General features: G+C 38.8%; 1 protein-coding gene across 3 annotated transcripts in view; it reads right to left on the reverse strand.

The window, feature by feature from the left end:
• BRSK2 (BR serine/threonine kinase 2) overlaps positions 1–26,161 on the reverse strand; it is a 302,408-nt gene extending 276,247 nt beyond the window's left edge. For all 3 annotated transcript variants that reach the window (XM_058806653.1, XM_058806651.1, XM_058806650.1), the window contains exon 1: positions 25,922–26,161. In XM_058806653.1, coding sequence (XP_058662636.1) covers positions 25,922–26,015 — 94 coding nt within the window. In that variant the 5' untranslated portion in view covers positions 26,016–26,161. The remainder of the gene's footprint in view (positions 1–25,921) is intronic.
• Positions 26,162–27,825: the final 1,664 nt, after the last annotated feature.

The raw sequence follows: 27,825 nt of genomic DNA on the forward strand, positions 1-27,825 counted from the left end.
ATTCTGAGCTAACAGCTAATGGTATGATCCATTCTCCTGTGATAGCTCTTGTATAACTAACTGATGAGAATCAGCTGCAAAGGAGGGAGATTTTATGTCTCATTAATTTTGAAATTTTTAAGATGTTTTTAATACCAAGCAAATCAATAATCTGAGTATTATGCCATGCTTCTCCTTTGTTTTCATGTCTACTGATATTCTCAGCTGTGTCATAATTTAGACACAGTTGTTTATCATTTGGTCTGAATACTTAAATGCATCACAGTTTACCACTGCTGTTAAAACCGATTTTTAAAAATTTTTATTTCAGAAATTCAGAGGTTTGTGGAGGTTTCGTAAAGAAATTTATTAGTTAAAGCTTGTACCACTTTTGAACAGCAAGGGTTACAATCAGGCTACAAACAGTACTTGTCTTTGTGATAAGCCACAGTTCTCTCAAGTCAGAGAGATATTCAGATGCATAACCACATGTATCCTATGTACCAAAAAAAAAAATAAAATGCAGAGATGAAAGGCTTTTGAAGCATGGAAAGACAACATCCAAAGTCACTTCAAGTTTACCAGTGTTTTAATACATTCAGCTGGGAAAATGCTGGACAGTTCCTTCTTTTTGACAGAAACAACTACTTGCCTCTGTGAAACAGGTTTCTTGCAGCAAGAAATTACATAGATGGGTAAATTACTCAAGATCAAGAAAATCACTGGAAAACTGGGAGTGGGAGCATGCAGTGCCACCTATCACCACATTAAGAATCATAAATTTTGTGTACAGTGTCACCCATATACACATACAATTGTGCAGTGCACCTTTAGATCAGTTTTAAACAAACAGGAGTACACAATCGGTATTAATGCCCTCCATGCATTCAACAGGGACCAACAAAGAGAAGGATGCACCTGTGACAAAGGGTGAAAAACTTTTGTGTTCTGCTGAATAGCTGTTGCCATTCAAAAACAATTACTACTGAATAATGTCTTGCAATAAAAGCCTTATGATGATATCTGTACATTGACAAAGGCACAAAAAAGTATTTAGCATACACTTGGAACTTTAATACATTTCTCAGAGTACTGACACCCCTGTTTCAAAATATGTGAGTTGAGACAGTGAAGAAAGTTAGTTTAAACTTCCCAGTTGTGTTATGGAAATACTTAGCAGAAGAGGGCATCAATTTGCAAGGGTGTTAGTTTTTTAATAAATACATGTTTCTCAAGAATAAAAAATACATTTCTTTCCAAATTACTTTTTTTTGCTTTTGCTTCTGGCAGTACTTAATATCCATGAAGTTTAATATTCAAAATGTGGGTTTCTCTGGGTAGCAACTGCTCAGCCAGCATGAAGCTCCCTAAGAGGATGGCTCCCAAGGTATTTATATAATATGAAAACAGTAACAATAATCATCAGATGTTTATCTCAGCTTAATGAAACGATTCTAGATCTCTGCTGCTTGAATAGTTGAGAAAATAAGAAATGTTCAAGAATGATGAATGAAGAAGTAATGACTTAAACCATCAGCCTGTGGCAGAGACCATTCTTTACAACAAAAACAAGTACCCATGTTACAGTGTGACTTGCTATGATCTTTCTATAGCTTGCCTAAAGTTGATAGAAATTTTATTATAATCACCTTACAGAGCTGTACTGTAGCCATGTTAAAAACAGATGTCCAATTGTTTCACTTCTGATATTTCCAGAACACCAAATAACTCCCACTTCAGAAAGGCTTGTATGTATTCAGTGAACAGTATGGGCCCCAGGGCTGTAATACACTTCACTCTTATCATTTCAACATTACTTGCTCATGTCTACAGAGGTGCAAAGATAAAGTTCTCCAGAATGGCAAAAATATAAGTTCACACCTACCACAGGAAGCAGGACTCACTGGTCCCTCATAATTTCCCTCCACCTATTTTCTTTGTTTTCAATTGCTCTATTACCCCGATCCATGATGTGTGGTACATCCCCCCCATGACTATCCAAAACTGGATGGGAGCATGACTTGTTTTTCAGGAATCTTCACAGACTTCCTTCATCACTTAAACTGAAGCAAAAAAGAAACTCAACCACAATAGTCAAGCCATAATAACAAATAAAAGCTACCACTGAGGGAAGTGATGAGGGTCTTCAATTCAAGAACTAGATGTAATTACAAGCTTAGCAGTTGCTCCAATGCAGTTCAGAAAATGCAGCCAACATGAGGAGCAAGCCTGTGTTTTGTCCTGCAGTATTTCTAAAGAAAGGAGGCATACCAATGATCCCTCACAAAGGGATCAGATTGGAAGGGGCATTCTGATGGCTCCATAAGACTCACAATTCTACAAAGTAAGAAGGAAGACTACAGGAATCTAAGTAGTATTTATGCAATAAAAAGAGAATTTACTACAAAGAGTAAATAAAGTTTCTACTGTATTATAAAACACCAAGAAAAAGATATTTAGGTGCAACTGAAGATGCCAAAGTTACTTAGCAGCTATGAGACTTTAAAAACTAGAGTAACAAAACTGGAGAGCAGAACCATCTTTCTCAGAAAGTTCTTTCTGTATTAACTCTCCTCTGTGAAAGGAGAATCCACTCCAGCACTAAGTGAATCCTGTACTGACAGAAGTCAATCCTAACTTCAACAGAGATACACTGCATTTACAACAGATAAATCTATGGCTCATGGTTTCCCTACTAGTTAGACCTTTTTGTGAAACCAAATTCTCACTTTCCTTCTGACTTCAGGAGGGGGGAAGAGAACAATTTCCCAACACATGACTCAATACAGAAGAGAATGGAAGGGAACGTTCTAGAAAAAAAAAAATTTCCCATTTTGCATCACCATAAACAAATTGTTTTCAAGAGAAAACAATTCTTGAATGAAATTAATAATTCAGCCAATTTTCCATACTAGACAAGGGATCAGCACAGATTTCTTGGAAAAACAGATCATCATCATCATCGACACTACAGAAGTGTCTGTTTTGAAGGTCAACTTCTCTGTTGTGGACTACCCCTACTCAGAGAGGAAAATAAAAACAAACCACAGGGAAGAGTCAGCAACAGCACCTTTTCTGGGATAATGTAGCCCAGAGAAGGAATTGTTCTCACATATGCCACTGAGTATCTCAGAGGCCTTGTGCTAGTGAATGACTGGCATGGTAGAGCTCAGCTTCAAGCACACTTTTTTATTCTACACCATGGAATTCCAGGCCAAGGTAAACAGCAAGGGCTGCTCAGGAGCCACCTCTGCTAGTAAGGTACCACCTCTGGAACCAGAGACCTCTCACTACCACAGGGAATTTCCCTGTTGATCAAAAAGAACTGAAAACAGATTCCTTCACACCAGAGAAGGATGCTTTAGATGCCTCACTTATCCTTACTAAGGAAGAAAAGGAAGTGGCCAAACTCTGAGGGTCTTCCTGATTCACAGCTTCAGCAAGTCCCAGGGGCGGGACCTGTAGGTCCAACATGATATGCAGAAAAGATTTCATTAATAATGGGTACACTTCATACAAGATGAAAATAAAAATATATTAATAAAATCAATTTTGGGTGTTCCCTTCCTATTTGTTTTCCTGAGCTCACTTGCTGTTTGTGATCCTTCCATTGGCCTCGTGTTTCCATGGAAATTTCAGCCAGTGTGGTGACTACAAGAGTGGCCTCACGCCTCTGCTAAGGAGCTCACATTGGTGGGAACTCATTTCAAAGGTGAAGCATGATCAGGACAAAGCTTCACACTGCAGCATTGGGAAATAACTCCAATAAGTTGTAGTGGAATCTCATTATAAGCAAATGCATCATTTCATACACCAGGCCAGTTAGATCTTATTTTTACAACCTTAAAATCCCAAGTTAAAAACCAGCATTCCTGAGCAGTAGCACATAATCCAGATGCTGCTCTTCTCTACTGCTGAATGTAAATCGATTCTCAGTTCTGAGGACACAACCATTCTCCCTGAGCAACTGATTGCAATATTGACACAAATGAGCATGACCTGTTTTAAGTAAGTTGGAGAAGTTGCTTCTAGAAACCAAAATCCAAAACCCAAAGTTGCTTCTAGAAACCAAAACTTCCACTTGGCCTTCAATCTAGCACCATGAATAAAAGTTAATATAAAAAGCTAATTATAAGTAAGAGAAATTTATTTTGATTAGGATAGATTAAGACACAAGTGATTTGCTGTATCCAGAAGTTTTTTTGCAAGGTTTTGAACAGGCTTCCTATCAGCTTTCTTGCAGTTCTGTCAGTATAGCCTGTGGACTGTTCTAAGCAGCATACACAAACAGCTATTTCTTTTCAGCAACATTTTTTCCTTATTCTCTAGAAAGATGCATTCATTTTCATTTTCTTCCTGAAGGTAACAAGGGGATAAGGAGGCTGCAGGAGGCTCAGACACAGCACTTTGGTTTTGTGCTGTTTCACCACAACGTTTAACTCATTATGACATGCAGGATAGACAAAGACCTGCTGATATGCAAGGTCATTCCTGAACCACAAATATTACTATCAGGAGTCTAAAAGTCCCTAAAATGTCACGTCAGAAGGCATCTGTCACTACTTAAGAGGAGCTATGTGTTGTCATATAAAGGTCTGGTTTCTTCCCTCCTTGCCTGCAAAAATTTCACAGATTAAAAAAAATAAAGGCTAATAAAGAAATCAAACATCATACACAATACCCAGGGTGGGCAGCAGGTACACAGCCTAAGCCATGCCTTACACAGACCCTGAAGCCAGCACTTCTGGGGGTTAGGGATCAAAACAAATGGGAGAGAAAGAGGGACGTTGCTCATTAAATAATTATGGGGTTTAGTCTAAATTGCTAAGTAAAAGAGTCACTGCATGTTTAGCAGATGCTACTGTGTAAAACTAAATCCACTAAGATACCAGCATGTTTCACTCTCTCCCCCTGCTCTACTTCATACGCAGGATTTCCATGATCAGACAAGCATCCACTGAACAGCTGGACAGTTTGCCAATTTCACAGCAATCAGTGCTCACTGAACACAACAAGTTCTCTTCCCATACCAGGAGCACCAAAATAATAATGATAATAATAAGCTTGAAGGGATGAAAAATAACTCTTCCATCTATTCAGATTTTTATAATGCAGTTTTACTTTGTTTGGGTTCTTTGGGGAAGCAGGAAGAAGAATCATCTTCAGAGTGTTTCCTCCTTCATTTAAGGGACATGGAGGAGAAATGCTTTATTTGGTCTGTCAGTTTCTTGGTATTTTCAGTGAACAACAGAAAACCAAATAAGACATCAGCAGACCCTGTTATACATTATGAAACACTGTACTTTAAAAAAAAGATTCTTAGCTTCTGTAGTACACTGAGTCTTCAATTTTCCAAGTAGTTTGTGTAAGGCCCATTATCAACATTACCAGTGACAAAACAGAAGTGTCAAGAAATGACTCTCAAAATTAGAGATAACAAAAGACATCTGCTCATGTCCAGCCATTTTCTCTTCTACTTAGAAACTCTTCCATGAAACAGCAAAGAAGAAATGGATCTTCCTTTCAATAAAAGGAAAAAGATAGATGGGCATAAATTAATCCCATCAAACTTAATGTTTTAGCTTGGGGGAACCTTTATGGACCTGCTTTGACAAAAACCCATTTTATAGAGGAAACAACAGAAGAAAATGCTACAAATCTCTCAACACCTGGATGCACCAGTTGTGACCTTCCAACCTTGGGAGACTTCAAGTATCCAGCAGATTGCTACACACCAAAATACATCACCAGTACTATAGATCATGATACATCAAGTTTGTGGTTCACATTCTTGGACTGGCATCAACATTTAATTCGGTTCTGAAGGGGTTAATTGGGAAATTTGATCCTTTATATTGCCCTAGGAAATCCACAGTACATCCCTGATTAATGTGACAGGATGCATCAGTTCATAAAGGGTGAAATTTACCCTTGCACAGTAGGATAGCACTAGACCAACACTTAAGTCTCACTTAAGCACTTAAAATAATGAAATATCAAAACCTGGTGGAAAGAGTAGCTAACTGTAGATGAAATTCAGTGTCAATAAATGCATAATAGAAAGAATAATGTGAAGTAGTAATATACATTTCTGACTCCCAAGTTAGCTGGAGTCACTCAAGAAAAGAGTTGTCGTTACTTCAGACAGCATAATAAAAATATCAACTCAATGTGCAGAGGTAATCAAAACTGACAACAAAATGTTGAACAATCAAATCTAAAATTGTACTTGAGAATGAGATAATGCCAAAGTATAAATCAATGATACATCCCCAGCTGGAATACTGACCTCAAATATGCACAGTAGAAATAGGTAACATTAAGAGAACAGCAGCAAAACCACTGAGTGCATGAGGATCATACCAGGATAGAATGAGAAGGTCCAGATTGCCAGTTTTGATGATCAGACTAAAAAGGAACACACTAGACAATGTTAGACAAACACAGGATGATGAAAGAGATGATACATTAATAATACCCCCTTAATACCAGGGTGCGAGTTAGCTCTACTAAATAAAAGGGAACAAAGTTTTAAACAAAGAAAGAAGGAAAAGGAGTAAAGGATTTTGATGCTTCTTTTCATTCATCTGGGGCAACATAAAATCACATCCATCCAAAGCACAGTCAGTTATTGGGAACAGACTCCTATCCCTATGCTACAATAAAAATCAACTGGTAATCTTTGACACATTCAGATAGAAGGCAACTACTAACCAAGATATTGGTGGGGGGGGAAGGAAAAAAAAAAGAAGAAGAAGAAAAAAAGATCCTACTGCTGGTGATTCAGAAGTCTGCTGCTGCAGAATTTCTAAAACCTACCACTGAAAAACTCCAGTACACCATCCTGTAACAGGAGAGAACAGGGGCCTGACACAAAAAACCTTGTTTTATCACAACATCCCTGTTGTGCTCATCGAGAACCAGACTGTCTGAAACTGACAGCAGTGCAGAACACAGATACCCAAGACCCCTTTAAATTAGTAAATCCAGGTATCATCCTGATCCACCACAGCAGTCTGGAGCCTTCTTGCCTGGTTAGAAACTGCACCACAGACATACACAAGTAGAACTAGGCTGAGGGTGTGAAATGGCATGAGATTTTGGACAATGTCCAAGACAGACCTAAAAGACAGACCCTTTTACAGTTTTGCACCTCACTCAGAGAAGTAATAAGTATGTGGTTATATACAGCTCTGGAACAAAAAACCACTTTTCCTATATTCACGCTCCTGAAATTCAAAGATGGCTAAGCCTCAGACTTAAAATCTTACCTGTAGCCAAAAGTACCTCTGTCTAACTGTGTGTGTTTGATCACATAACTCCTTATCAATGGGTAATAATGCAAAATTAACGATTTTGATAACTCTGATAGGCCTTCTAATGAAAATGAAGTACAAATATTATGAAGTCTGATGTGGAGCAAGCTAAGTACTGGGAAGGTACCAACTAAATATCAAATAAAGAATTGTCCTTATTTCCTCAAGGATTTAATTCCATAAAGGAATTGAACTACTGCCTTCCCCTTCCTTACCACCTCCTGCTGCCAAGAGTCAGACAAAATAAACCTCATCATACAGATTTTTATTGAGATCTCTTGAGACAAAAAGAAGTAATTTCTGGACTAGAGGCTAAGTGTAAGAATTCTAGGCCCAAAGGTCAAATGTCTAAGAGAATTGTAGGCATTTGTGGGTAGCTCAGAACAGAAACAATATCCAAGCTGTGGGTATTGTATCAACATAGAAATACAGTGGCTATAAATTCAGAGATCACTGACACAAAGTTAAAAAAAAAAACAATCAAGGTTACAGAAAGACCTTTTCAAAGGCTGAAACAAATATGCATCTGCTTGCAGAAAGGGTGCAATATCTAAAATTTCAGACACCAAAACCTTTCATAATGTATGTGGTTTGATACTTTTCTCAAGTAACAAGGTCTGAAACAAGAAAATCCAAGACCTAGACCCTTTCCCAAATTTAAAAATTTTAGTCTCTGTCCTTACATAGAAGGTCAAATCCATACTAGAGTCAGTCCAGCAGCACAGAATCCAAGGCTCTTAAGCAAACAGCACCAGTTGAGGATCTAGCCCATAGTCACCAAATCTGATCTTTCAGTTACACTTACAAAATAAATCAACTCCAACTAAGATTATGGGATACAAACTCAGGCTGCTCCTGGAGTAAGCCATGGTTAAACTGTGTTTCCTGTGAAGTAGTGGAAATCTAAAGTAAGACTCAACAGTTTCAGAGCTATCAAGCCATTTTGACAACAGTATAAGCAAAGCATCAATTTGCCTGTGGAGAGAGACAGACTCTGGGCTTCCTCATGATCTCACATATCCCACTTTTCCAGCCTGTTATTACACTTAATACCCTTCAGTGTTTCATAATATGAGTGAGCTTACAGTCAATCACACTCTGTGGTGCTGAGCTTGCAAAGCAGCATGGATCAAGATCTTTCCATTCTCTTTGAAATCCAAGTCTGGATTGCTCCAGCTTGTTTTTCAATAGAGCAGTATTTTCAAATGCTACAGTTCGATTTTACAATGCTGCTGGCAAGGCTGGGAATCAAGCTAAATCCACATGCATGCAGCAGGGAAAGTTGCCACAGGGGAAGAGTGAAAAATCAAAGGGTGAGCAGTAAGATGATCCTGTACCACTGACTTGCTGAATACCAGAGAATAAAGATTTAATACACAGAGAAATGAGAAAGCCAAAAAAGTTACTTCCAATATTGTCAATAGTTCCAATACTATGACAGAGATGGAAACACAAAACTGGAGAAAAAAAAAAAAAAAAGAAAGCTGCTGCATATGTATTGTTTCTTTGTCACCCACTTACATTTCAATTACTAAATGCTTCTCTTCAGCAGTATATATCATTTTAAATAAGCTTCACAGCTAACAAGAAAAAGTATCATGGGGTGGTTTTTTCCTGGTATAGCTTATAATGAAATCATATTTGACTAATATTTCTATCTATACCTTTTACTGCTTATGGCCTAGTCTTTGCTGAAGTTGTTTCAGGAGAGCAACTACAAAATATCCTCACTTGAAGCAGCTTTCCAGTAGCACCCATTTGCTGACTTCAGTATGGTGACTCCTCTAAGGACACATGGAGGACAACAAGGTCCATGGTAGGATATTGTACTGCTCTGCTGTAAATCAAATTTACAGTCAAATTGCTGTAAATCCAAAGAAATGTCAATGAAGCACCAGAGTTGCAACAAGTAACAAACAAACAAAAAGCGTAGCAAGAACATAAATTTGATCCATCATTATGTAAGAGTTTTCATGTAAAACACAATCTCTGAACAAAATACAAATGGTATAAATCTGATGACCAGGGAGAATTTTAGACTCTCATGTAAACAGAACCCCAAAACTACAGGACAATGTTGGTTTAGTTGATATTTAAATACTATTTCGCATATGAATTGCCTTGCCTTACATAACTTCCAAAATGTGGAGAAACAGAAAATCTGTGCAACATCTCAGCAAGAAAACGATGAATGCCAAGAACTTCACAGCAAAGGTCACAGTACCAGGTATACCCAGCCACAAAACCAGAACCAGTAAGAAGGAAATGAGTTTTAAACCATTTTCTTTAATATCTCATTATTTTTACAAGTTAAGAGACAATAGGAAACCAAAGAAACTGCACATATAGAGCCTACCAACACTATAATCACACCTGGTTTTCTGTTAAGGTTACGGAATAAATCTTGGTGATTTAATTTCTCCTAGGATGCATGTACACCTGTGTTAGGACCAACACAGAAGTCTTATCAAGTTCATCACCCTACCTGCAGCAATGGCCATAAACCACTTGAATTCATTTTTAGACTGGAAGCAAACATATTTTCAGATTTTCATTAGAAAAAATGTATTTAGAATAATCAATGGGGGTGGTGATGCCTTAAGTTTTAGCTTTTTCTAGGTAGCCTCTTCAGGCATCCAGTGGAGAAGGAAAACTGCTTTTTGAATTGAAATATGACTCACTTTTGCCTCATCCGCAGCCTAGCAATTAATTTTTTTTTTTATTTTAACCTTTGAATTACCATAAACTTGTGGCAAAACAGGGAAAATTCAGGTTTTTAAAAAAGTTCATTTCCTTACTGAAGCTTTTGAATTGTTATCCTTTGGTGGATTTCGTTTAAAAACTTGTATCTCTCTCCACTGGATGGCAGAAAGCTGTTCACTTTAGTCCTCTCACTGCCAAATTGACAAGCATGCTGAAGAAAAATAAAATGAAGGGCTCAAGGTCTTTTTTTTTTCTCTTCTTTTTTTTTTGAACATGCCTGATTGAGCACCAATTTTTATTCTGCCTCCAAAAAATGAACAATAACCTACTGCAGCATGTGTTACAGTGCTGTGTTTTAAATCACTTACAGGAATCTCAATAAGCAAAAATAAAACCATGTTTTGGAGACTGTGGGTTAGGCAAGAATGAGTGATGCCTTTCTCCCATGCTAACTGCAAGCCTTAAAGGTCATACATGGTCATGTATGCCCTCTAATATATAATCTGTGTGCACTGAGAGTTCTTTGCAAGGGCCAGATCTATCCCCAAACTGTGCACTAGGCTGGACCTTTGCTTCCTGACTGGGGCAAACCCAGCAAAAAGAGCCAAGCCTTACACACCCAAGAGCATCATGGGTGAAACAACACTTTTGCATCACATATCTTAGCTGGCACAAATGTCTTTTGATGATTTTCAGCAATTATAGCACAAGTTACCTAAAGTATTATCAAGTAAGGCCTCAAATTTGTATTATCTGCTGTCCACAGTATCATATTCAACCAAATACTGCCAAGGGCTCATAAGCCACAACCACTGTCCATCACTAAAAAGAACAGAATTTAATCTCTATATTAATGTTTTTTATTTACTGATCTCTTTCTTCTTTAAAATGAAGCAACCCCCCCCCAAAACAACAGAGAAACCTAAGCAGTAACTTTGGTTTCACTTTACAGACGCTCAGTAGGTTTCAAACATCACAGTCAAAAATCAATACATTTTAATCCCACTAATCTTAACTGGAATTATTTGCCCTAAACCCTTCAGCATTCAACTGTTAACGAAACTGCACGTCTCCCTACAGAGCATGTACGCAGCAGCACAGCCACAGATACAGCATGATTTTGACATTTACTGTAGTCCTGGAAAGGAAACAAGCCAAATGCATCCCTGGCACAGCTTTAATAATTTCAAAATCCATTTGCACAAAACTCTGGCTTATTATCTCAAAAACAGTAAGGAACAATATTTTATTTTATCTGTTTTCTGAACTCCCATTTTTACCTCCCAGAACATAACTAAGTACTTCAAAATAGGTCTTAAGTGGCACTCAAGTTATAGCTAAATCTCCTGCCAGCAAAAGGGTAAATTTTACTCCTAGGGCACTGATGAGAAGATTCTCCTTTCCCATTAGCCAAAATATTTTTTCCAGACAGTAACTTACAATGTGACTACGCCCATGTAACAGACTCCTAAGGTCATCCCTTAAAAAAATTCTTTGATATTTCAATTTTCAAGTTCATCAGCAGCCTCCTCAGAAATGCCTGCATTCCTGACAGTCTAGTCTTCAGAATAACCCGGGAGCTGAGCCGCCCACTTCACACCGACCTATACCCTTTCCAGGCAGCAGTTCTGGGAGCTGAAACTTACAGAGATAGTATTTTGTAAATATCAGCTCGCCAAATAAGACTGCCGGTATTATCCACGGGGTTAATTTTGTAACCTTTCTTTGTCTTTTACATCCCACTTGCAAATTTAGGTGGGGGTGGCGATGAGGTGAGGACTAGAAAGGAAAAGAGAGGAGATACGGTACTATGTGGCAGTTTAATTTGAGGCACTTTTAAAGGCTTCCCTATCAGTCTATCTGAATCTCCAAAAAACTACTTAAAAGGGAAAAAAAAAAAAAAAAAAGGAAAAAAAAAAAAACGCACACCACCAGAGGGCTGCTGCCTGCAGGAAAATGAAACTGCTGCATTTTAACACTGCAGTAGAATTCCACCAGCTCCAAGGAGGCATAAATAAAAGTGACCAAGTCATAAATCTTTTGTAACTAGAACACACAGCATCATACATAGTTTTACTCAGTGACATTTTGTTTGAGAGATCAGGGACAAATGCCCCTAAGGAAAGAAGCGACAAAAGTCAGCATAGCCACATATTGTCAAAATGGGAATATCAAAGCAATTTCTCCATTTTTTTAGATAGTTAGAACAACTTTTTAAATGCAGCCACAGAAATTTCAGCATTTATATATCAGTATTTCAATAATCAAAAGGACAAGCTATGGAAGATAAATAAAGCATAAACAGATATCATCACCTGGCAGACCGAGCTGTATGGTCTCCAGTCCATCCTCAGGTTAAAAAATAATTTCAAAAAATCACTAGACCTAAATAGTAGGGTTATCCCAGCCCTTTTCATGATGCTTTTTATTTGTGATAAAATTATCTGTGTTAGCTGGCTAACCCTCTCAGTCCCACAAGAGAAGTCAAGGATTATCTTAGTTTTACACCAGGGCATCAGAAAAAATATGTATTTTTTTACTAGTCAAAGGCTCCACCCCAAGTCAGTGACTAAGCCTGTTAAGGCCAGTGAAGACTACATAGTTATTGTTTCTGAATAATCTGCTTTACCACTGCACAATGACACGAACAGACCCTGTATTGTACACATCTCTACTACTCTTGAAGCCAAGAAATGTCCCAGCTAAGATTCCGTAGCATTTTAGAGATCACAAGAGTACAAACAGTGACCCAACCCTTTGAGAAGTTCAGTACCTTTAATCCCAGGAGCCTTGAGAGCACAGAATAATTTTGCACCAGAGAATTAGAACTCTACAGGACCAAGCAGAAGGTTGGCATTCTGTGTACACACACAAAAACCAAACCAACCCTGAAATAAAGTCTCCCATAAACAAAGTGTACAATGCATTATGTATAAAAATGCTCAGTTTATCCACATCTGACACATCAAATTGATCTGCAGCTGATGCAGAGTTTATCACAGACCAAAACAAAGTCACAACTGCTACAAGTAATAAGGCAAACAATGGAGAAGACAGGACTTCTACGCAGGCCAATGTTCTTTGGTGCTCTGGTTTACTTCTCCAACCTTCACTGCCCTCTGCTCATTGCTCTTTGTGCCAGAAGAGAACAGCACTACCCACCAGGGCTAGAATTCCACCTGTGACTGCAAGTTACACATAGCCTTTGATACAGATCCTTGGCCTTGCCATGTGTTCAATCCCCACCATTTCAATGAGAAGAAAAAGACCTAGAGCACACAAATTTCTCCCCTCTGATGAACTCTTCAGAAATTTGCAGTAGAGCAGACACTTGAACAGTAAATATGATGTTAATTTTGCTATTCTAATCAAGGTTGCTATGAATTCTTGTGAAGCAGTCCTCAGCTCACCTGGTTCCACAGAGCCACAGGTACTAAAGCACTGAGGATAAATAAGAATTGGTGGAGCTAGGGAGGCTTTGCAGCCATAACTCATCTAATTCAGTGGTTATAAGAGAAATGTTGATGACAGCATTAAGGATACAGATCCACAAACACTGCCTATTTTTGCAGCATTTTGTCTGAGCAGGACAAGGCACCTGGTAATAAAGATGGCAACTTTCCCAATCATGCTAGTAGTCTGGTTCCTCCTTTCCCTAGCAAAGATGAAGTAATGATAAATATAAGGACATCTTCTCCATCCTGAAACTTAATGCAGACTGGTTGGGTAATTTCAGTACAGGTATGTATGTATGGAATACTAGAGAAGAATTACTACTAGAAGTATTAAAACATGTGCTTGCCTTAATTTGTGTGTTAGCTGAGCAGACAGACTTCTGCTTTAATGATGAAATATAGTCATTTGTAAAATGCTGGGTCTGTATTTTCAGTTTGAATTGAATTTGCTTACAGTATCATTCCACTTAGTGCTCTAATTTGCTTGAATATTCACTGCAGAGATGTATTCCTAGGCTGCTCTTAACTAGAACACTGCCTCTGCTGCCATCAGTGAGAAGCTTGCTCATGAGCCAAACTCCCCTCTCAGATAAACGTGAGGAAGGCCTTGAAGTCACTGAGACTGCACAGATGTAACTGAGTGGGGAATTTGCCTAAGTAATGCCTTCATCACAATCAGGAAACAACCAGAAGTAAAAGAGAAGTAATTTCATAAATATGAGCAATGAAATAAACCACAAACCCAAAGAAAAGCAGCATGAGACTAAACCCAGAAACTCTCGGACAGATCGCTCTTTATTGACGATGATTACTCATTTTAATCAAGCTTTACTGATTTACAGGAGTGGGAAGTTTGGGGGGAAAAGGGTAGATTTAATTAGCTTCAGAGGCTAATGACAAACTTGAAGGCTGGAGCTCACAAAGTGTAAGGAATCTTAAAAGCTGTGCCACTCATAGCCATGCCTTTACAAAAAACCAAATGCTTGCGTTTAATGAGGCGATAGTGCCTGCGCCATTGCCAAGTGCTAATATAATACTTGGCTTTGTCTTTGGTGACGATTCTCTACAGACAGGCATTGCAAACACACAAACGGCTCTCAGTCTTCCTCTCAGATTTCTGACGGAAAGGACTACTTCAAATACTGCCACTGTACCAAAATGGATACATGGAGGAAATGCAGAGAGAGCTCCCTTCTTCCCACACTCCCCGAGCACTGAGCTCAGCTTTCTGCCAACAGAAATGCCCAAGTTCAAGTCTCCATTGCCCTTGCTTTGCACGGCTCCAGCAGCAGCAAGCAGGCAGCAATCCAGCCTGCCAAGCTGTGTGGGGATTCCCCAGCATTAGGGAATCATAATGTGCTGTTAGCACCACCATGTCCTTCTAACTTTGGTATAAGAATCTTAGCCAAGGTGAGGGCAATATCTGAAGAGCAGCTGTATTGCAGCAATCTCGATCTGCCACAGCAGCATCTCATGGCCCTCAAAACCAAGTGAAGATTACAGAAGCTGTGCTGTTTAGGACAGCTTTCTGTTAACCTGATATTTTAAAGGAAATAAAATTTAAATGGTCAGGCTGTCTGTCTGCAATTCCCCCATAACATCAGAATCCATTATCAAGTCTGAAAGAGCAGGGAAGGGAAAGGGAAGTCTCTAAGATTTGACAAATTCAATGGAGAGTGCTGAATGTCTGTGGAAAAAAACTAAGACTAAAACTATCACTCCCACTACAGAAAGCTCACTTGTGATTGATTCTTAATGTATTTCAAGAGAAAGAAAAAAGATGGACAAGCAGCAGATACAGCTCCAAATAAGTCACAAACATTGTCCTCACCTAGTCCAAGAGACAAGGGACAGAGAAAGAGCAGGAGCAGCAGGGAACTATAGGGTACAAAACTGGAGAATACAGAGTTCTTTGGTTTTACAGTTCACTGAGCAAGTTATGGTTTAGCTGCACAGGATAACAGAGAACGTCAGAAGAGTTGAGGCTGGAAGTGATCTCTGGAGATCACCTGGATCAACACCCTTGGTCAAAGCACAGCCAACCAGAGTGGCTGCTCAAGGCTTTGTCTAGTCTGGATTTACACAGATGCAAGGAAGGAGACATCTCTTGGCAACCAGTGCCAGGTGCAACCCACTCTCACAGTGAAGGAGCTTCTTCCTATATTTAAATGGAACTTCCTATTCACACACAAAGGCCTGACTAGGATTAGTGCCTTAGCATGAATGGGATTACATGCAGATAATGTAACACAAATTATCCTTCCCCTCAGTTCACAAGCTAGGCAAGACACATGAAATGTGGAAGAAAAAATATACACCTAAGAGAAAATAATTCTCCAAAGACATATGGTGCATCAGTATTCATTTCCCAAAGACAAAGCATCTTGCCTAAGTAGGAGACAACCATAAAAATACCTTGTTTTTTAGTCTACCATGCCCATACAGTTAAGAAAAAAAAATCTGACACTAACATTTGCTTACTTAGACATGGGCTATGTCCTTGAGTATTTCTACCAGCCCTTCAAGCAGTAAACATGAACCTATTTAAATAGAGCCTGAACAATTAAGGGTCTCAGCCTTGGAACTGTAACATCCCCAGAAATTTTCTGAAGATACTTTCCTAGCATCTTAATTAATTTTCTCTAAGAGATTACAGCAGTAGAAAGAACCAAATATCTGTCTATTAGCCTCTAGATTAGGATGACAATCTTTGGATCAGTTTCCATTTTGAAGAGGCAAGATAATGCCAAACATTTAAACAAAGATAAACAAACAAAACCCCAAAAGCAACCAAAAGAAAAACTGACCAACCAAAAACCCCACAAAAATGCAGACCAAAAAAATGGATGATGAGGACTTCAAAAAGAAAACCATAGCCCAAACCTGTACCTGCTGCCAGCAGGTTTTCTCAACAGCCAAGCTACCCATCATTCAGAATCTGAAAATATGGTGAGAGTTTTGTAATAGAATACTGGGAGAGATTAAGGGATTCCAGTATGGTAAAAATCTTATAACAGTCAAATCCATTCCTTAATCTTGGGGACAGGTCACACTCATTAAAAGGCATTCACACAATCACTAAATGAAACTCACCCAGGGCAAATGGCTGGCATGATAAGTAACCCAATCCTCTGCTGGCAAACAATCAGCAAAAGACATCAGAAAATTTTTAGCATCCCACACAGTACATTTAACAACACAAAGATTTGGGATATGAAGTCTTATTTTCCCACTTAAACTTGTGCTTTAATGCAAATGCAACAAAACATTAGTCTTATCAAAGTCTTACACTGGATGAGCACAGACTTCATCAGAGCAGGACATTTATTTTATTTTTTAATATAATTTTTGAAAATGAAATTGTACATCTCCAGCTCATGTTTGGCTGCAAATATGTTCTTGAAGGTCCCCCTTCTTCATAAATTATATTCCTGTAAGGCAGACAAGCCATCACTATGAACCTGGGCTTTGGTGTGCCTCATCCTGGACCAAAGCAACAAAACAATCACTTTTCCAACTGGAGTATCTGTGTAAAAATCTAGTGTCTGCACTGCTAGCTATGCATAAAATAATTAAATAATATTTAAGATATTATTGAAAGTAAATTAAGAAAAAAAAATTTCTAAATTAAAAATAATTAAGAAAAAGAATGAAAGAAGATAAAGAGCTAAGCAATTTCATCATCATTCCCTGCTGGATCAGTTTGAGGACCTGGCACATTCTCATTTGCAGCTGCTGTTCCACTTTGATAGACTGACACTTAATAGTTCTAAGAGTAGGCTTTAGACAAACAGTAAAAAAAATTAACATTTTTTTGTCAAGTCCAGTTTGCTTCTTCCAGAAACCAGCTCCTCCATTACTGCTGTTGCAGTCAATAGTGCTTTTGATAGGTAAAATACAAGGGGAGCCAGTTTATGGCATTTAAAGCTGAACACACAGAGCAATGACACTGCAAAAACAGAGTGTGTTAATACATAGGTAATGTAGACATTCTTAAAAAATACATACATTACCACACTGATTTGTTTTCTCCCCCATTAAGCATATAGTGCAAAAGACAGCAAATCAAAATTGCTAAAGCTTCAGAATAAAAAGACAGCACGTTGTTTTGTAAGTAGAAGCAGAGAGCCAGAAGAGCACTTACTAAATGGATGCCTGAAAACACTTTTCCTTTTTAGAAAAATTAAAGGTAAGTACTTGACTGGAAATATTACCATGCTTATAATTCCCACATAGTGTTGGAACACTGAAATGAGAAAGAAAAATAGACAGTACTTGCACCCCACCGTAACCCATCTGACCATGATTTCTCTCCTCAATATCCCCCTGCACCCTGCATTAACCCATTTGCTGTCAGCTAATTCACAGATCACAGTGCAAAGTTTTCACCAGCAATAATCTCCTTTTGTCAGTGGCTGGCAAACTCCTTAATTATACCTTAATTATCTTTAAAAATCACTGATTATCAATGGATGGATTATTAAATAAAAAACTGAAAAGCACCCTGTTATCTGTGGTGAGCTACACAAAGAACAGTCCCTTCCAGTCTAACCTTATCCCATCTCAAATTAATAACGTTTATGTGAAAAAACCAAAAATTTAAAAAGCATTCCCCAAAGTAGGTACAACAACAGTCTAAAAGCCAGAAACTGCTTAGCACAGCCATGGGGTGCAGAACAGCAAGCCTGGCCATTAGAACTCCATGAAAGAGTTATTTAGGGCAGCTTTAGGGCTACTTTTTATCAGCTTGCCTGATAGGTCTCTGTGGCCTTCAGGAAATAATAAAATAATTTCCTCAAATAAAACCAAGAGCACTAACAATTCAAGGAAAGTGTCCTACTCCACCACCTCCAGCACTGAGCATCCATCAGCCACCTGCACCAGCCTGAAGGTGACTCTGCCCTCCAGGAAGGCAACAGCACCACCTGCAAGAGAATGTACCTGGGTTTGCCTAAACACACACCACCATTCACCACCTTTGTCCATACTGCTTTCTGTCCTTAGTCTCATGACACACTTGCATTTAATAGCCTTTAAAAAGTTTATCCCAAGGTCATTGCAAAAAAAAAAGAGTGCAATCCTGTTTATACAGTCCACAGGACAACTGCACCCTCATAGGCATCTCTGCCACAATGACACATCCAAGAACAGAATGCTTGCAGCTACATCAATAGCCAGTACTGCACTTCTATGAAAGGAACCAAAACAAATTCTGCTGTTCTACCTGAACTCCACTCAAACCCAACTTTCAAAAGCTATGAAGCAATGGAAAAAAATCTTCTGGGTAATTTTTTTAGTGTGGTTTTTAACATATTTTTATTAGTAATGTTTCTAGTCTGTAAATATAATTAATTCATAAAAAATTTATATTCCTATTCAAAATTGAATGTAGAATAAGTAAAATTAAACTGGATGAACAACATTAATATGCTCTAAAAGTAGTCATTTTATATCAAATTTATTCTGGTCACACTTCTGTGCCTTTTTCAAAGACTTTCTGGCAAACTCACATCTACCAAGCATGGATGCTCATAGGAATAGTGTCCAAACTGTCTAGAAAAAGTGAATTTTTGGTTTGAACTTGCAAACATCTGCATTGGAAGTGCTTGCACAACGATCTAAGCAGAACTAAATTCTCTTATGCAATCTACACAACAGACTACATTCAAGAGTACAATTCAAATCTTTGAATACTGCATAAGTGCAAAGAATCCATAAGTGAGGTAAAGACAGTTGGGGAAAAGACATAAAAATAGCTGTTTGCCAGAAAATCTGAAACAAATAAGGATTTAAAGGAAATCACTCTGCATTTACAGACACTGCAGATGAAGATGGTTCAAGTTCATTAAGAACACTATTTACAACAAATTATTCATGTTATTCTACAGATCATTATGGCTGTTTTGTAGAAAAACATAATGTTTATGCATGAACTGGAAATGGAACAATCTCCTCATATTCCATAAGCAGAATGAACAGCATTATTGACTAGGATTGCTAAACATCTTGTGCTTGTTAAAAAAAAAAAAACAAAAAAAACCCCAGAAAATTTCTTTGGGATATTTCTTAATAGGACCATCCACAACAAACGAAAAAAAAAAAAATCCACCCTCATCCATTTATCCCAGACTTGATGATCCTTCTACTGAATTGAGCTCAACTTCAAATATGGACTGACTTCACAAGGGCAAATTACAGTATCTTAGCATTTGAACAGGACCACTACTTGAGCATTCATTTATGTCTCTGCCTTTACTGCACCTCCATGGAAATCTACATCCAGGCTTCCACCTTGTCTTATTGTGACTTCTCTCCTATGTGCATAGCACAGTCCTCATGCAATGTCTTTTACCTCAAAAGGTATTACTTCCAAACTTCTCATTTCCTTTCCATTTTTTCTGAAAGCTGGAATTTTTCCACCATCTGCATTTGTTCTATATTAAGCACCTGCTAATTTTTAGGTGTGTATCACATTTATTACTGCCATTGCAATTATGGTTTAACTCTCTACAGCACATTAATATTAAAGACTTCCCAAAATGTAATGTATGGAGTAAATTTATGGTATTCTGAAAAACATTGCAATGCTGGAGAGTCCAAAGCATTCACTGGCTGCTCCAGTCAGTTTACAAAAGGAATTGTAAGAACCTACCTAAAATACTACTCTTTGTTCTTCTCAGAATAACAGATTTTCTAGAGATTAAAAGAATTCATCTCAAGAAGTAAATTTTAACAAGAAGATTTTTTCCTTTCTTCAACCTCTCTCCTCACCCTAATGCAGTCCTCCTTGCTGGGGCAGAAGAAAATGGTATTAGAACAATAACAAAAAGTAGAAAAGTGCTTGAACAGTGCAAGAACCCTATCTGTGAAATCAGTACTTCCACAGTTCCTGCTGGCATCTGGAATTTAATTATATAGTCATAGAATTGTACTCATTTGACAGTATCCGAATTTAACAACTCTTGGGTGAGAAAGCTTACTGTGCTTCACAAAGAAAAACAATAATCCAGAGCCTGCTGTCATTTCCACAAGTTCATAATAATTCTGCCACTGACAATGAAGTAAAAGATTAATGGCATGCCCCTACAAAGTTTTCAGAAGGACAGAAGTCAAAATTAATTTTCACTGCATTTCGCAAACAGGAATTTGCTAATTCAAACAATAAACAAAACAAAACAACTAAAAAGAGTGAAAGTCATAAACAGGATAGCTGAACTTTCCAGTTCAGACAAGTAGCAGGGTAATACTAGTTTATTTCAGTCAGTAAAGCAGGCAAAGCAGTACTTTTGAAAGGTATATAAAGTTAAGAAAGACCAAATCTATCAAAACTCATAACCTTTACTTGATAATCCATTACATGTGAGTCACTATGACATAACCTTCCTTGGGAAAATTTCATTATTAAGACCTCTACTACCTCCAGTACTGCTTGCAGTATTTATTTCTGTGATTACAAATTCAACATTTAAGTCTTCACAGACTATAATGAGGAAGAGTATGGGTTCATACTGCTTTGAAAGAAACTTTCATAAGGAAAGCAAAGTATATGTATGAAAATATTATTAGGATGTATACTGGTTTGTTGTTTGCTTGTTTGTTTAAAAAGGCCATGAGGAAAACTGCAATGATTTACACCTCTTACAATGATATATCCATCTAGACAGCTAAATGGAAGAAAGCTGTTATCTCTAGGTCCAATACGCTGTGTTAGAAAAAAAATTATAGCAGTATGAATGAAGAGGACATACTTTGTTTAGCCTACTTACCTAAGAAAACCAGGCTTCTGAGACCACATTGACTACCCAACATTCCTTTAACAGAGCTGAAGTTTTCAACCAAATTTGACAGAGACAAATAAAAAAATTAAGAAATTTCAATTTCTGCCAGCGTCATGGAAATAGATGGGTAAGGCTGTAAAGAAATGACCTGTTTAAGCTCTCACTGAATAAAAGGCTATTAAATTCTCTAAGACCCAAATTTAATTATTTCTGTTCTTACATAACCCAACAGCACAGTGCTGAACACCTCGCTCACAGCTCATATATAATGAACATGTTATACACCAAAATAGCTGTAAGCTATAAGGGGTGCAATGCAGGAAAGGTAACCCCTACACTTTTTGTGAAGGTCAAAGTGCCATGAGTTTCAAGCACGACTCTCTCTACCAGGCTTAAAACAAAACAAAAGGAACGTAAGAAAATGAATAAGCAACATTAAACTTCCCATGAAGTTTATCTCAATGTGAATAGACTCATTCCCACTTAGAACTAATGCCTTATTGCTTGTAGACAAATCAGCATTTTAGAAATTTCCACTAGGCACTGAATTGGTGCTACAGCAAACAATGATGCCAAAGCCTATACAGTGACTGTCAAATGAAAACACAAGAAAACCCTCCAAAATGCTAAAGACCTTCACAAGAAATACTTCAGTTCCTCATCTTTGCACTCATTAATAAATATTCACTACAGTCAATTTGAATTACTGTTAAGAGTTTCAAAGGTGAAACAGGTGTTAATGAGGCCAAAAGAAATACAAGAACAGAGGTAACTGTGGAATTTAAAAAAAAATAGACCAAGGAATACCCAGGAAACTGTTTTCATGTAAAATTAGTGGCAAATGAAGAAAACCTGTACCTAAAGCTATAACAATGGTTCATGATCAGGTGTGACAGGGGCTTCTCAAGGCACATTGTTTCCATGTGTGTTACTGTAACAGGACACACATCCTTTGCTCACTACTGTTAATTACAATGAAAACCTCCTATAATTAACTGTAAAAGAATGTACCAATGGAACTGAGATAAAACAACCTTTCCCCACACATCCATATATATACACAGCAGTGATTTTTTTACTCTGGCAATTCTGCAAAATAATTTTTTTAGTACAACAATAAAGGTTCTGATGCCTCTCATATTCTTGCAAGATCATTTACATAGAGATTCCATAAGCTATTCCGGCAGATGACGTCAGGAAGAGGTGCTCTAAATTCAACCTATTACAAAAGCAAACCATCTTGCTACAGTACTCAAATGGGATGTCAAATTCATACGCTGCATTATTAAACAGAATTTTTGTCCCTCTCTCATTCCCACTAGGGGCAAAGACCTAAGCCCAACCATTTTTCAGCACTGCCCTGTGTAGCCCCCTCCCAAGTTGTGTGCCTGAGAGGCCCTAATCCTCTCTTTGTGGCATCGGCCACCCTCGGCAGGCGTGACGCACCAGCCCAGAAGGCTGCTCGGGACAAGTTCTGCATATCTGATCAATCAACACTTTCAGTTGTTACCCACCAATGTGAACAGAAGGCTTTTCCCTGTCAGTTTTGCCCACCCACAGCCAGATGTCAGCAGGTCCCACTAACGTCCCAGATATCACAACCGGACCTCTCTGCAGGGACCAGTAGGTTGCTGGTAAATACATTTTTTCAGCTTTTAATGTGGCAATCCGCATGAACTTCACAGAGAGAAAGCCAAAGAGAGTTTTACCTACCATTAAGTCCTCCCTCCATGGAATCCTAAGTCTGCTCTGAACTATGAATGAACCCTCACTCCTCCCCAAAACCCCTTCTTCTGATGCCAGTTATTGGAACAGTCAGTGAGCATGGGTTTGTATAACGCCCATGTATCTGGGAGCAAAGCTTGACCTGCTTATCTAAAATAACTTTATTGAGTCAATAATTTTTTATTCTAAATAAAAGTGATGGATATGAAGATCACTGCAAAATGGACAGGACTTTGCAACAAAACTTGCATTTCTTTCTATTAATCATTACATTTTGTCAGATTTTTCTTCTCACTCTTCCTCATCCCCTTGGAAAAAAAAAATTCTAAAACATTACCTCCTAATCTTCCAAGCTTCAAAGTCAAGCTCTAAATGAATTAATACAATCACAACTTCCTTCATCTGTAAGCCACTGCAACCCAAATGCCAAGATACCCAACACACTATGGTGAATCAGGCCCTCTTACTGCACTGCTTGTCCTCTCCCTGAAATGCTGCAGGTTGCCAGCTTACCCACCAAAACAAGCAGGATAAGGATGAGATACATGGCACACACTGGCTATGCCATTCTACATGCTCCCAAATGTGATTAGCACAGAAAATGCGAGAAGACCAGAAGGCATCTTTCCATATTTAGCCATCTATGTTTAATACTGAGTTAGATTTCACCTCAGTGCATTATTCCATTAATCAAGGGTGGGTATAAAAAGGGAGACACAGACTGACATCAGCTACTTTCAAGATCTCTCTTCCTCCTTCCCCCACCTCCAGCTTCTATGACACCATGTATTGTGCATTTCATGTGCATTCATGTGTGCAAACAGCAGAGACTTATCTATAAAGATCAGTTATATGGTAAAACTGCAAAAGGAAACTTTCACCCTTGTCCAGCTGGTTGAATAACTGCAGAGGCCAACAGCAGCAAGCCTCTAAATACATCCTGTTCTTCTTTCTCCACCCCCACGTCTCTAATCACTTAGGAGGAAGATAGGAAGATTAGCAGAGAGGAAAAAAAACATAACCAAAGCTGCAGATAACCCTTTAGGACCCAACGTCAGGCTATAAGAACATGGAGCAAAAGGTTAATGCAGCTGTATTTTCAGGAATCTCAAGCACAATTGCATTTAAAGGGGAGGGAGGGGTACTGAGAAGGTGAGAGAGAGAGAAAAAAGGAAATGGTGATGAAGGCAAAAATGAATTTGTCATCTACAGCTGGCTCTTTGATCACCTGGAGTATTCAGGAAAGGATTATCAGCAGAAATAGGGCAGTTTTATTAACATTATATCGCAATTTTTCTTGTAGGATATTTTCATTACCGTCATCAAAACAGATTTTAGTAAGAACACAGCTGCAGGAGACCCACTGAGCTATGCAAAGGATAAAGGTGGTAACCAAAACAGTGACAGGGAACTACCTATAACAGCTGATTTACTGAAGAGATTTGGGGAAAAAAAAAAAAGAAATATAAATAAAAGTCACTTCCACTAGAAGACAATGTCATCTTCATCCATGTCTCTGAACGGTTGCTATGGGGTTGTGAAGAGGAGGGGAAGGATGGGGGGGAGGTTATAATCAATCATCTCAGAAGAGCATTGCTTCTTACAGAGAAAGATCTGGATTTTGACTGTGTCCCTAAGAAAATTGCGGACTGCAGAGCTGCTGCCACGCAGGGCAGTGAGGAAGCAGGCAGAGCAGAGGCAGCAGCTGGGGATGGAAACGCCTATTAAATCCTTTAGACAACAGATGGGCAAAGCTCGGCTGGGTTATAAAAAAAAAATACACCACAATGCATCATGTTTTATTGTCCCACCATAATGAACAACACTTAACACCCGCATGCCCAAAGAAGCCCCCCTATGGCTGATCTTACCCCTTCCCTAAATTATAACCTCAAGCCTCAATCCACTTTTGGGGGGATCCCAACCCAATGAATTTGCCAGATGCCATTGCTTACTGCACCTGTTACTAAAAATAAAATATTTTAAGAAGGAAGACATTTGGGCTTCTTTTTAAGGGTTTTTCTTCCAATTAATACTCCCCTGCCCTTGAAGTGAATATGCTACCCAAGCAAGCAACAGTAAGTCCAGATCTTGAACGCATTTAGGGGATCTAATTATGTCATGTAGGGCAGAAGCACCTGCTCCCTGCTAATTCCCTCCACTCGCTTTCCTCTTTTTAATATTTCTTACCATTGTTCCATTCAGGAAAATCTGCTGGGAGCAAGTTTCATAAACAAGCCTTAAGAAAAATAATTAAATAACCTCCCTTCCCCCCTCCCAACCCCTCCTACAAAAACACAGCATAACCAGAAAGAATTCTGCTACCGATCCTCTATTTTTCTTTTATTTCAGACCCTACCCACAAAAACCACCAGCCCATCCATCCATATTTGCTAAATACCCACAGCAGCCAGTGCCAGAGACATACTGTACATATTTCCACCAACCCCCCCCAACTGCACCTTAAGGACTACACCCTTTTCAATCATGATGTCATGAAATACTGCTGGTGACTCCCCCACTACCACCACCACCACCTCCTCGGTACTACAGGCTGTGAACCTTTAATTTCAATATAATTTGATTAAAAAGAAAAATGCTCCTAAGTAGGGCAGTGAAAAAACGGATGTGAAAATTCACTACCAGCAGATCATCTATTTTTTCCTCTGCATGCACTCTGGCTGTCATCAGAACAACACCCATTAGCAGGAGTAATGAACATAAAGCATCCTGGGCTTTTTTTCTTTTTCTTTTCTTTTTTTCAGGATAAAAGAAAAAAAAAAGAAGAAAAGAAGGAATTAAAATGAAAACTAAAAATAAATAAAGGCCAAAATCCCCTATGAATATTATCTTCACTGAAACAGCAAATGGGAAAAGCTGAACCCTCGAACACCCCATCCCCGACACCTCGCCGGCTGCTACAGCACCTTCCCTCTAGCAGCGGTGCTGCTGCAAAGGAACCAACCTGTCTGTCCTTTTCCTAGGGTTTTCTCCAAACGATAGGGTCCAACATATTGTGCATGTTGAGCTCCGCTGCCTTCTTTCCCTGTTGATGTCATTTCTACCTGGATCTGTAATTCTGCAATGTGTATGTGCTGATGAGCTGGAATTTCTCTCTCTGCAGCTCTTTAAATTCCCACTTTGCAGCTGTGCAAGCAAAGCACTCTTTTTTCTTTGCTTTAGTCCCCTTGGTTGCAGATTTTCGTCTTCCTCCTCTTTCTTTCCTCTCTCTCTCACGTGCTTGTTTTCTCGCTGGGTCTGCTCGGGACGCCGAAAGACGAAGGAGTTGTTTCAGTGTTCAAAGAGGGGGACCTGCGATCCAAGCCCGAGGAGCATGATGCTGGTGATCCGAGCTCCGCACGCCTTGTTCTCTCCAGGAGCTGTTCAAGGGAGAGCCAGAGCTGGAGCAGCGGAAGAGCCGGGGCCGCAGCTGTGAATGGCACCGAGTGCAGCCAATCCCCTCGCCTCCCACCTCCTTCTCCCCTCCTCCTTCGCTACCTTTTCTTTTCCATCAGCAGCAGTTGCTGCCTCTGCCTGCTACAGAGCATCATGACCAATGGCAGCAGCAAACACCTAAGTTCACCAGCCTATTGATAAGGCACAATTAAATATAATTTAATGTGTATATTAATTTAAGACCCAAACATATTTTTTCCTTTTTTTGTTCTTTTTTTTTTAATCCTCTGAATTCCACTATGCAGCTGCAGATTATTAAAGAAAAGGCAAGATTGTGGTAGGAAATAGGAAAGGGGAGACAAGCTACTTCTGAAAACGAGCCTGGGAAATTATTTGATTCTATTTGATTCTGGCAGACCTCTGTCTCCTGGGGGTTTTACCCTTTAAAGAAAACCTTGAGGAAAGAGGGGGGTTGTGGGGGAGAAGAGAAAAATACCAGGCACAATTCTGTAACCACTGAACTCAGTGACAGACCTGCTTTTGAATTAGATAGGGAAAAAAAATCTTTGGGCCCTTAGTGAACAGATCAAAAACTGAATGGCCACTCTCTTAATTAAAATTGCAACCGAAAATCCAGGGATTAGATGGCAATAGGAGCAGATTGTCTGATCCACAGGCACTATACTAGCAGCGTAAGAAAACTTTCATTGTTTTTGTCCAAGTATGGCTGTGTTTAACCTTCAGACATTTGGGAGCTGGACAAAAGAAGGGATTCTGCAGATACGTCAAGTTCAGCAGAAACCTATGTACTTTCTGGATTCAGGACTGTACAACAGTTTCAGCCAGTCTCCAGGGATATCCAGCTGAAGCTGTTCCCACACACACAGGTTCCATTTTTACCCTCTTTTCCCTACTTCAGACAGAAAACTGGTCAAGATATTGCTATTCAAATTCCAACTGAGACACAGAGCAAGAATTTTTGAGTCAGGGAAGGTAGCCTTGACAAGCCGGTAAAGAGAGAGGAAAACTTTTACAAGCCTTATCATTATCTGTTGCTCACTGGAAGAAGACTACTTCAGGTTTGTTATTTAAACCCTTTTTATTTTTTTTTTTTTTTTTTTGAAGAGGGAAATTGACCTTTTTAAAATATCTATATCCAGAAACAACAGATGCCCTTGTAAATTAGAATAAAACTAGAAATTGGCTGTCTACCTGTACCACAGACAACATGACTATCCACCAAGGTGCAGAGGAGTTAGTAAGAGGAGGAGGGAGGAAATCGGGCTTAAGCAATTCCAAGATTTCTTCAGGAAACAAAACCTTAACACTTGGTGTGGGAAAAAAACAACCCTGCTTTGCCCTTTACTGTTCACCTTTATTCACTTCTAGACTGTGTCAGTGCAGCAACCTGTAAGCAAAGTCCCAAACACCATCCCCATTCCTCAGCTTCCCCCTCCACAGGTACCCTGTGTG

Source organism: Ammospiza caudacuta, chromosome 6, assembly GCF_027887145.1.
Source record: "Ammospiza caudacuta isolate bAmmCau1 chromosome 6, bAmmCau1.pri, whole genome shotgun sequence".
In the NCBI taxonomy this organism is placed as follows: Eukaryota; Metazoa; Chordata; class Aves; order Passeriformes; family Passerellidae; genus Ammospiza; species Ammospiza caudacuta.